This window comes from Apodemus sylvaticus, chromosome 16 (assembly GCF_947179515.1).
Source record: "Apodemus sylvaticus chromosome 16, mApoSyl1.1, whole genome shotgun sequence".
NCBI classification, from domain to species: Eukaryota; Metazoa; Chordata; class Mammalia; order Rodentia; family Muridae; genus Apodemus; species Apodemus sylvaticus.
Window position 1 is genome coordinate 48,065,629 of NC_067487.1, and position 11,343 is coordinate 48,076,971.

General features: G+C 44.8%; 1 protein-coding gene across 5 annotated transcripts; it reads right to left on the bottom strand.

Annotated features, from left to right (window-relative positions):
- Positions 1–6,389: 6,389 nt before the first annotated feature.
- On the bottom strand, positions 6,390–9,957 carry LOC127666973 (uncharacterized). 5 transcript variants are annotated; one of them, XM_052159982.1, is made up of 4 exons: positions 9,694–9,957; positions 9,585–9,613; positions 8,420–8,495; positions 6,390–8,041 (listed from the first exon to the last, which is right to left on the bottom strand). In XM_052159982.1, the coding sequence occupies exons 1-4, from the start codon at positions 9,900–9,902 to the stop codon at positions 8,020–8,022; spliced, it is 336 nt and encodes a 111-aa protein (XP_052015942.1). In that variant the 5' UTR covers positions 9,903–9,957; the 3' UTR covers positions 6,390–8,019. The 5 variants fall into 5 exon arrangements, 4 of the variants coding, with proteins under 4 accessions (XP_052015942.1, XP_052015941.1, XP_052015939.1 ...); XR_007973753.1 differs by lacking the exon at positions 8,420–8,495; XM_052159981.1 differs by lacking the exon at positions 8,420–8,495 and having other exon boundaries at positions 6,390–7,527; positions 7,889–8,041; positions 9,585–9,957.
- Between the last annotated feature and the right edge of the window lie 1,386 nt (positions 9,958–11,343).

Below are 11,343 nucleotides of genomic sequence, written 5' to 3' on the forward strand. Positions count from 1 at the left end.
AAGTGATAGCACAATGCTGGTGAGGATGTGGAGCAAAAGGGGAACATTCCTCCATTGCAGGCAGGAGTACAGGTTTGTCCAACCACTCTGGAAACCAATTTGACAGTTTCTCAGAAAATTGGGAATAGCTCTACCTCAAGACACAGCTAAACCACTGCTGGGCATATACCCAAAAGATGCCCCATCATGCCTCAAGGATACTTGCTCAACTATGTTCATAGCGGCTTTATTTGTAATAGCCAGAAGCTGGAAACAACTTAAATATCCCTCAGCTGAAGAATGAATAAGGAAAATATGGTACATTTACACGATGAAATACTATTCAGCTATTAAAAATGACATCACAAAATTTGCAGAATCAAAATTTTCTAACAGGGTTTCTCATTTCCTCTGACTATCTTGTCTCCCACAGCCTCCTAAGGCTGCTCCACATAGTCAACTCTCTGGTCAGAGAATATGAACAGTTCTTCACTAGGGAAGCCTTTCGGGACATCAGATTTGAGGCCTCATGAGACCTATCTGACACAAATGGTCATGCTCCTAAAATTGCCATAAATATAGTTATTTGATTCTGAGGCCTTGTGCCTGGAAATGGATGAATCTTCAGGATAAAAACACTCCCTTCTTACTACAAAGCAGTTCCCTCAGGGCCTGTGTTGCCCACTGTTCTCTGCCCAGAGTATAGTTCTTTGGAATTTAGCATTGTTTTTTTTCTTTAAACCATAGATAATGATGATTAAACTTAATGTCTTGTGAGGTACAGTCCAGATGCTTGGGAAGTTTATATATTTTTCTACCTGTGAGCACTTGGTTAGAAAGTCTGGAGGACCATGTTGTGATCATAAAAAGAGAAATAGGTATAAGAATATGTTCTACGGTGGTGTGGGGAAGGGGGTGCCTCAGCGCGCCCATGCCGAGGCATCCCTTCCCCTGAAGGACCAGACACTCGATGATATAGTATAGAATAGAGTTTATTTAGGGCATGGGGAGGGGAGGAGAGTAGAGACAGAGAAATGAAGAAAGAGGGAGAGAGTAGAGAAGTAGAGGCTGGCCATGACCACGTGGAAAGAGGGGAGAAAGGAAGGGGGAAGGGAAGAGCCCAAGAGGGCAAGAAAGAAGCTTAAGAGAGTAAGAGAGACAGAGAGAGGGGGGACAAGCTTTGCCTTTTACAGTGGGCCACACCTACCTGGCTGTTGCCAGGTAACTGTGGGGTGGAGCTTAGACAGAATCCTAACAACCACTGCCATTATTTGTAAGAGGGATCCAATTCTTTTTTTTTTTTTCTTTTTTCTCCTGTATGTGTTTCTATGGGAAGAAATTTTGCTTGGTAACCTGTGGAGTTATGTGCTTTTATTCACTTTCTTATTGGACGTCTTTTGGGGTTTGGGGTGACAGAAGAAAGGCATACACTGAACAACCTCCAAAGTCTGCCAAGCCATCTGGCGTGGGGAGGGCTTGCTCAGCCTGTTTCCTGGAGGTTTCGGTACAATTTATAAATAATTTATAGCACAGGAGCTTCAAGATGGGCTCGTGGGGAAATACAATACTCAAACAGTTGGAACAAACCCGTGAGCCCTCAGCTACCCCCCCCCCACTCCTCCCCACCAATACCCTTTCTCCCCCGCTACCCACACTCCCTCCCCCGCTACTCCCCTCCTCCTCCCTCCCCCGCTACCCACACTCCCTCACCCCTCCTGCTACCTACCCTCCCCCCCATCCTAAAGACACAGCTTCAGATGGAAGGAAACACTTGCCTTTCCATTTCCTCCCAGGCAGTAGCAACTCTAAAAAAAGAAGCCATGTGAGCAGGAAGTGTCAGAGAAGTTGGAGCCAAGACTGGCGTGGACGGGACTCATTTGAGGCTGTGGCAAGCAAAGACAACCACAGGCCCAGGCCTCTCTGATACAGTGGAAGACAGCACTGAGGGAGACACGCCTTTGTTTCCTGTGCACTATGGTTGAAAGCAGCTCTACCTCCCCACATAACATCACTAGCTTACGGCTCCCTTTCTTCTTTTGTCTTGTTTCTATCTGAGTCTTAGACATATTGGTGTGGAACTTTAGCCACATCTGTCTTAGGCTGATGTAGAGCGAGATAGGAGTAAGGTATCTGAATTGATAATTACTTCCAAATAAAAGAAAACCAGAAGTACAGGTTTTACCTAATAGATCTATTACAACATCCAACTCCTGTGCATACCACTGTATGTTCACAAATATACCAAGCTAATCTCCAAAGGGAGTCAGCAATGTGCCAGACAACAGATTCACTAAATCCTACACCCCCCCCCATATGATCATTAGAAGCATGGGAAACTTGGAGACACGGTGTAGATGTTTATTATATGTAATCAGATAAATCTAAATTTAGAACTCACAAAGCAAGCCCCATCCTGTTGAGGGTGGTTATCCACTGAAAATAAGTCAGAAAAAGGGGCAAAGTAGAAATCGATGATAAAGAAAACCCTAAAGCCATCCTATTTGGTGAGGATTTTGGTTGACAAAGGCTGGAGCAGAGCTAGAATGTCCTGCAGGCCCTAAGGTTGGTTAGATACTCAAGTATGTGACGGATTCTGTCAGGAGAGCTGACACACATCTAGCCTCTGGAAAATATCCAGATGCTCTAAAGAGAACCAGAGAAAAAGTAACAGCCAGTCAGTGGCATCACTGACAGGATAACGAATACCCAGGCTAGCCCAGGTTGCTCATGGGTTGTTCATGAATGTGTATAAATAGTTGCAATATCTGTATTAGTAGTCACCCCAAGTTCCTCAGACAAGCGGCTCACTCTTCAATACATAAACTGGTTAAAAAATTAAGTCCATTTCAAAATAAACTCCGGGAAGTTTTACTTTTGAGGGTGTGTGGCTCAGTTTCTGTGAGTTTTGATGAATGCATACACCCACCAACACAAACATGATGCACAACGGTTCTCTCATCATTCCCAGAAGACCTTTGTGCTATCCTCTGTACTCAAAATCTGCTCCCTGCCCTTCCACAGCAGGAACCTTGAATCTCTTCTGTGTTCCTATAATCTTGCATTATCCAGAATGTCATGGAAGTGGTATACAGACCACAGACCGGCTCTGATAATCTCAGTTCTTTATATAATGCAAATGGAGAACCACCTTTGCTGGCTTGCTTCCTCATGATTACCATGACCCATTGTGTGAAGATACCAAGTCATTCATATATTATCTAACTAAAAGACGATTCAGCTATTCCCAGCTTTCGATGACTATTAATAAAGCTAAACCATAACTCATAAACACATGATAAATACCTAGGGATGTTTTCCAAGAAGTTTTGAGACACATTTCCAGGTCATATATCACAATCTCTTGGGTATGGGGGTCTCAGAATATGTCGTTTTAAAGTGTCCCCTTGGGTGCTTTCTTTATGGTAAAGTGTGCTTTTGTGTAATGAAATGCCTTGGAAATAGCAGTGAAGGTTACACAACATAATGTACTAAATGCCACGAAATAGTGTGCTTTCAAATAGTTGATGGCTGCTTTATGTCATGTTAATTTTATCTCAACTTAAAAAAAATATCCAAAACAATGACAACAAAAAACCCACTAAAGAACTAATCCACAACCTTGCATGCGCTGCTGGGATCTGGAAGCTGTGATCTTAGAGGTTGTAATTGGATGGGTTTCATCTTACAAAATGTCTGTCCTTGTTTCAGTCTTTGAGTCGTGGTCCAATTTTCACTTTGTAAATCAGTAGCAAGCTGAATTTTCAAAAAAAAAAAAAAAAAAAAAAAAACCAACCAACCAAATAAACAAACAAAAAGCCCAAAAAACAAAAAAACAAAAAAAAAACCCTTACGATTTTCTGGTGGTTGTCAGGTAAACTGAAACTGATGTGGCCCTGGGTGACTCCTCCTGGGTTAGATCGGCCAACATCTGATCTCTGCTCTAGCAAGAGTTCTGAAGGCTCCAAAGGTCCTGGACTGAGAAGCGCATTTTGTAAGTAACATCTGTACACTCTTTCTAGATGTTTTCAATAATACCACATTTTTTTACAATGGAAGTCATCTAGGATGCTCTAAAAAGGGTATCATGATCATGAAATATATTGTTGACCCATTTTGACTCCTGGCTAAGTAAAAGTCTTGTATCCATAAAAGAGATATCTAATTTAATTTTTTAAAAAATCAAAATTACCTAGACTGGAACTGTTTTAAATTATCAAAGTTTTCACACAAAGACTATTATACCTTCAAAAAACATTGAGACTATCATTTTTTTTAATTAATTTTTTTTTTGAAAATAGATGTTTTTCACTCAATATATTCTGATCATGGGTAGAGATGGGGCTAACATTAAAAATCGTTTGGGAAGCAAGAGGTTTTCCCTCACCTGTGCCTGTCAAGGAAATGCCTTTCATACTTATTTCATTAAAATTGAGATAAATAGACAAAATGTAATTCACTATTAAGGAAGGTTGTAAAGTCAAAAGATTATTAAGAACACAAGCTCTTCAGTTTGTTAAAAAATTTTACAATCACGAGTGCATGCGTGCATGTGTGTGTGTGTGTACTAGCTAATTTTGTGTGTCAACTTGACACAGGCTGGAATTATCACAGAAAAAGGAGCTTCAGTTGGGGAAGTGCCTCTATGAGATCAAGCTGTGAGGCAATTTCTCAATTAGTGATCAAGTGGGGAGGGCCCCTTGTGGGTGGTACCACCTTTGGGCTGGTGCTCTTGGATTCTATAAGAGAGCAGGCTGAGCAAGCCAGGGGAAGCAAGCCAGTAAGAAACATCCCTCCATGGCCTCTGCATCAGCTCCTGCTTCCTGACCTGCTTGAGTTCCAGTCCTGACTTCCTTTGGTGATGAACAGCAATGCAGAAGTGAAAGCTGAATAAACCCTTTCCTCCCCAACTTGCTTCTTGGTCATGATGTTTGTGCAGAAATAGAAACTCTGACTAAGACAGTGTGTGTGTGTGTGTGTGTGTGTGGTGTGTTTTGCTTACATATATGTGGCTATACTCTGTGCATGCCTCATGCCTGGGGAGCAGAAGATGATATTGGATATTGACCTATAGATACAGATTGTACAGGTCATGAGCTGCCCGATGAGAGTTGCGAATCCAACACGGGTTTCCATGAAGAGTAACAAGTCTCCTAACTGCTGAGTCACACCATAATTTAAAATCTTAGGACTGGCTGGCTGTGAATTTGTCTGGGGGTCTTGCTAGTCATTCTAATTTTTAAAGCCATCTATCCTTTTGGTTATTTTACTGATTTATTTATCATGTGGGTTTGTGTGCACACACATATAATTGCACCTGCTGCAGAGCCCAGAAGAGGCTACTGAACCCTCCTTGACCCCTCTGGGCCTGTGCCTTTGAGGCAGGGTCTCTCTCTTCAAACCGGAGGCTCACGTGTTCTCAACTATGCTGGAAGCCAGCAAGCCTTCTTAGTGCTTGTGTTACAGGTATGTACGTGATGCCTGGCTTGCTGTGTGGGTCCTGGGATCCGAACTCAGGCCCTCACAGTTATACAGCAAGGACTCTAAACTCCTGGGCTACCTCTCCAGCTCACATTTAACTTTTAACCACTTACATAGCTGCTTATCCCAATGTCTAGATAGATGGAACCTCACCTGTCGGAACAGGTGATGCTAGGGAAAACCCAATGTTCACAATCCTAGCTACATCAGAACATGGCCAGGCCGTCAGCCATGAGAAAAACTAGCCAAATGGTCACAGGAGATAGAATAGTGAGGTGTGAGGTAAGAAGAGCTTAGGACAATGACCCGTGAGACCCTACCTAGGGGCCCCTCTGTATCTCTAAAGATGAAGCAGACACGTGGAGAAGCAGAGGCATGAGAGGGAGCTCATAACATCCACCTCCATCCAAACCTTGGAGTCTTCGTTCAGTCTCTGCTCTCTTACACCATTTCCTGTTTTTGACTTTGCTGTATTATTTGAGCTTTGATTGTGTGTATGTGGTTTACACATGTGTGTGTGTGTGTGTGTGTGTGTGTATGCAGCTGGAGCATGCACTTCTACCTAGCTTTATATTTTAAAAGAATGTAAAGATTCATTTTTTATTATTTTAATTATGTGTAAATATGTAGAGACTATGGTCTTGAGCTAGAGTTGCAGACACCTGACATTGTTGCCTGGAGTCAAACTCAAGGGCTTTGGAGAAGCTGTATTTGCTCTTAACTGCCGAGCCATCTCTCAAGCCTCTCTTAGCTTTTTATACGGGTAGTGGGTATCCAAACTCTGATGTTCACACTTATTCAGCAAATACTACCTGACCCATCCAGCAGGTCCAGTTATTCCCGGGTCCCGAAGGGGTACTACCTGAGGGTCAAAAATGGGGGGAAGAGAGAAAGGAAGCCAAGCACGCTAACAAAGTCAGAGTCAGTCTGGGTTGTGTCAAGGCTTCGTTTAATGTCGGGAAGGTAAGTGGGTTTTAAGGTTTACAGAGAAGGAAATAACCTTCACACCAGACAAAGGAGGGAAGGGCAGAGACACCCCTAGGGGTCGAAAGCAGGAAGCAAGCGAGGGAGGTCATCTGGTCATCTGGAGAGGACACCCAGAGTTAACCCAGGCAGGTACATTCCATGGTTAGGGCAGGGACATCTTGTGGTATTCTCGGAATCTTCTCACACTGATAGCTCAAGAAGGCTCTAGTTAATTGTTCTTATATTTTAGCAGCCACCACCTTAGGGCCATGAGTAAGCGTAAGTCCGAATAGCTCAGGACGGCTTCCCACAACTACCCACTGGGCCAACTCTCTGGGTTCCTCACTTGATACCAGTCCAATTTTTTTTCATCATCATCGTCCATCATCATCATGGTTTTTTTTTTGTTTTGTTTTGTTTTTTGTTTTTTGTTTTTGAGACAGAATTTCTTTGTGTTGCCCTGGCTGTCCTGAAACTCACTGTGTAGACCAGGCTGGCCTCAAACTCAGAGAGCCACCTGCCTCTGCCTCCCGAGTGCTGGGAATAAAGGTGTGCGCCACCATGGTCTAGGATGGACCCATCACTTGAATTTTGAGCCATCTGTCAAAGCTCATCTATGATCACCTTCTGGGATTTGTGTTTCTAGCTGCCTTGAACGGAAGGAGATTAAACAAGGCAGCTGATAGCTGGGAGCTGAGCTCCAAATTCAGCTCTCCCTCTGGGCTTTCCAAGCCACTGTGATGTGATGACAACGGGCTCCTTAGGAGGATCAGATCACAGTCCCAGCTCTGCACCATTCAAGTAAAGCTAATCCTTAGAAGCTGAAGAAGGCACACGTTGGCTTATTAGATTCAGGGGACCCTGGGCAAGTACTTCAGGGGATTTCTTCCTCTCTCACACTTCTTTCTTTGCTTCCTGGAACGGAACCCTCGCAGACAGATTCATTTCAGAATTGCAGTTTGAGAGAGTTGCCTTTTCTACTCGCTGGCCGCTGGCCTTCATCTTTGTTGTTTACCTCCAAGGTTTTATGAGTAGAAAGGCAGACAGCAGAGTTTAAGGCAGAGGTGGAGGGTGGCCTCAGAGGAAGCGTTGTTCTTACAGTGTCTGGAAGGAGAAAGAGCAGGTGAACTCCCACTGTCTGCTTAGACGGCAACTGAGCAAGAGCCATGGGAGGAAATGACTGCCCACCGCGCACGCGCACTTCACCCTCCCATCTTCCTCTGCTTTCTCGGGCTGATGAGAACCTGGCTGCCTTTGCCAAGTATTTGCCCCTGATGAACAGCAACAGCCACACGAACTTACAGGGACGCACGAAAGATAGTTTCTCGTCTCTGTTTCCCCTCTCTGTTTTCTGCCAGTCTCTGATTGCTTTAAGAGTCCACCCAGGGCGGACTCTTCTGCCTGTCTTTTCTGGTGGAACAATCTTTCCTGGTGGAACAGTCGTCTGCTTTTTGCCTCTTCTCACCATGTCTCTCTGTTCAGTCTTATTTCCGTCTCCTATCTTTGCTTCAGAGCTGGTTGAAACTGGTCCTCCGCAGTGGCTGGCGAATGTGGGTTCTTCATGTGCTTTTCTTCTTTCTGTGTCCAGGTGACATTCTATCCTCTTTTTGCTGCAAGGCTAAGGGGTGAGTGGGGTCAGGGAGTGAGGAAATGGTAGGTACTTTTGTTGGTGGTGGTGCTGCTGCTGTTGTTCTAGAATCCTGCTGTGGAGCCCATGACATATTCACTAATTTTCCATCTCACCCTCCCAAGTCCTGGGCCTGTAAGCTTGCTCTGCCATGATCAGATTTTTGAGACATTTTTGAGAATAGTGGAACAGATAAATGCATGTTAGAAAATGTCATCAACACACTTCAGAGTGTTGTGTAAATACAAAGTTAATATGCACATCAATTCATTGGTGCATTCATCCGCCATACTCTGCAATAGCTCGTGCAGGACAGCGCGACAGATCAGGGCTCACGTTTGTATTCTACAAGGCTGTGGTTGCCCTCACCTCCAGCCCACGTCAGCTGTGGCGAGCGGGCTGCTCTCCCGCTGTCGGCAGCATCTCTGTGGGAATATCAGTGTGACTGTGGATAGAAGTTCAAGTTGAGTTCTATTTATAGCATCTGGTGAGTCATTAATGTCACCTTAACAAAAGCCAGCTCCAGAGCCGACTTGCCATTACTTTATTAGAGAAGCATTCTCATCAGAACATCCTGATGAAACCAAAAGCAAGCTGCAAAACCCTCCGGGCAGCTTGCATGTCTGTCCTCTTAATTGGCTAATGTGACAATGCTTACACTCAGCACTGTGCCTCGGGACCAGAGCACCTGTGGCTCTTAGCGCCTATCAGCATGTGGGGGCTTGTCCTGCTCTACACAGTGAGTTCCAGGACAGCCCGGGCTACATAGTGAGACCCTGTCTCCAAAACAAACAAGCAAACAAACCAAGCAAACAAACAAATGAAGGCTTTTTCTTAAAGGGAGTGGAGAGAGAAGATAATTTTCTGGCAGTTTTCTGCAGAGTTAACTTAGCAATTGGCCTGGAAAATATGCTAATCAACCAAGCTTCAAAAAGTCTTTCCACTCCCGCGAAGACTTTGAACCATGGGTGACTTTGGCTTCTGGGACATTTCCACACACTCGGCATCGACTCTCACCACTTTGATTCCAGCAGAGGAGAGATGTGCTCGACGCAGAGACTTTGAAGCCGCAGTTTTATCAGCTCAGTTTCAAAAACAACCTCTGTGTTTAAGCATGTTAAATCCCCCTGTACTTTCATAGCAGTGTGGCTAAAGGTTATCTTTGCGGAGGTTGGAGGGCGGACCAATGGGAGGGAGCAGACTCGGGTGCTCTCTCTGAAATGGGTTCAAAGGAGTTTTTCATCTCCTAAGCCGCCTGCGGCTCCGCGTCAGACCTCACTCTATGCTTTGCTAAACGGGAAGATGGAACAAAGCTACCGATGCCCGGTGTTAACAAGGCGCCCAAGTGTCTAGACCTTTTGTACATTGATGATGGGACTGTAATATGACAAAGACCATTTGGAAAAGTGTGGACATTTCTCATCGAGTCAATCGTACAAGTAATATGCAATGTAACAATTTCCGTCTTACCTACTTAATCAAGAGAAATGAAACCAAATAACTGGGTGTAGGGAAAATGAGTGGGCCCACGTACCTGTATAGGGATGGCGGGCGCCTGTGTACCTACGGAAAGAGGTTGCCGGGCTATGGGGGGCGGTCCTTGCTCAGAACGTGGGGCCGTCCTAGCAAGAGTCCCGGTGTACCTGTAGAGAAAGCCTGGCTGGGCTTTGGTCCTTTGCTCCTTTGGTCCCTTCTGACTGCTGGAGACGCTGAGATTGCTCCTACATGGTGGGTTTTGATAAGAAGAGGCAGCCCATAGTTTTAAAGCTTTATTATAGAGAAGAAGGAGAAGAAAAAGAGAGAAGTAAAGAGAGAAAGAAAAGATAGAGGGGCGAGAGCTGGCCATGACCATGTGGAAAGAGGAGTGAAGAATGAGAAAGAGAGGGAACAGGGGGCAAGAGAAAAAAGAGCGGAAGGGCAAGAGAGCTAGGAGGGGCCAAGAAGCCCCCTTTTATAGTGGGCTGGGTTATCTGGCTGTTGCCAGGTAACGGGGGTGGGGGAACCTGGTGTGTGTGTGTGGGGGGGGGTGGAGTCTAGCCAGAACACTAGGGGCCTGGCCCTACTGTCAGCCACAGGATCATGGAGTTGAGGAGTCAGGAGTATGGAGTTGGTGTCCGGAGCCTGAGTATCTGGGAGCTCACGGTTCTGTCCCTTGTAGAATATTCTACTGGGTCTCCGGAGTAAGCCTCGCCCAACCAGGCTACAGACTGCCTTTCACAGTTCCACAACTGGGGGCTGGAGAGATCACCCGGTTAAGAGAATGTTCAGTTTGTGCAGAGGAGCTGAGTGTTGGTTCCCAGCATTCATGTTGAGTGACTCACATTCACTTGTGACTCCAGCTCTAGGGGATCCAATGCCCTCTTCGGAACCCACCTAGTACCTGCATTATACTGAACACACACACACACTCACACACACACACATTCACTTACACACACACACACACAGTCACTCACACACACTCACACACACACATTCACTCACACACACTTAAAAATAAAACAAATCTTTTAAAAATCTGCAAAACTGGGCTCAGAAGGGCCAGCAGCATGCAGGGTCATGACAAATCTGAGGAACTGTGGCGTGGAGCAAGGAGCTGGGAGACAAGATGAGGCAGAGCCGGCGTTAGGCTTCGTGGGCTGTGGAGGGGATTTTAGCTTCTATTCTGAGAACAATAAGAGAATATTAAAATATTAAAAGCCAGAGGCGATCTCATAGCATGTGACTTTTAAATAGATCAATCTATTTGCACTTTAGAGATGGAGGCTGTTGAACGTCTAGGAGACTTCGCAGTGGGGCTTTGGGTAGGTCTGCATCCTTGAAGATGGCTTCTGTTAACCATGTAAACCCCTGAGCAGGTTTCCATCGATGTGTGATAATATTTTTGATTAAAACAAGAAAGGCAGGGTACATCTTTTCAAGCATGTTTATTGTACAATTCTTGACCCATAAAAATAAATTATAAATAACACAAATATGCAAGACCAGGACTAAAACATGATTATTCCAAAAAAATTTTTTTTATCTTGGTCTGTTTTGTTGTGACCGAATACCATGGACTGTGATCATTTTTAATTTAAGGAAATATGTTTGGGGCTAGACAGATAGCTCCATGTCAGGGGGTTGGGGTAGATTCCCGGCACCCACATGGTGGCCCACGATCATCTGTAACGCTAGCCCCAGGGCATCCAACACCTTCTTCTGTCTCTGAGGGTGTCAGGCATGGACATGGTGCACAGAAATACCTTAAATAAATGAATACATACATGAACACATAAATAAATAAATATCAA

Bases quoted from the DNA above. Each gene is read 5' to 3' on its own strand.
- LOC127666973 (XM_052159978.1), bottom strand. From the start codon at position 9,902: ATGGTCATGGCCAGCTCTCGCCCCTCTATCTTTTCTTTCTCTCTTTAC. The intron at 8,042-9,584 runs GTACGTGGGCCC...CTCACCCCTTAG, and splicing joins CGCCCGCCATCCCTATACAG to CCTTGCAGCAAAAAGAGGAT.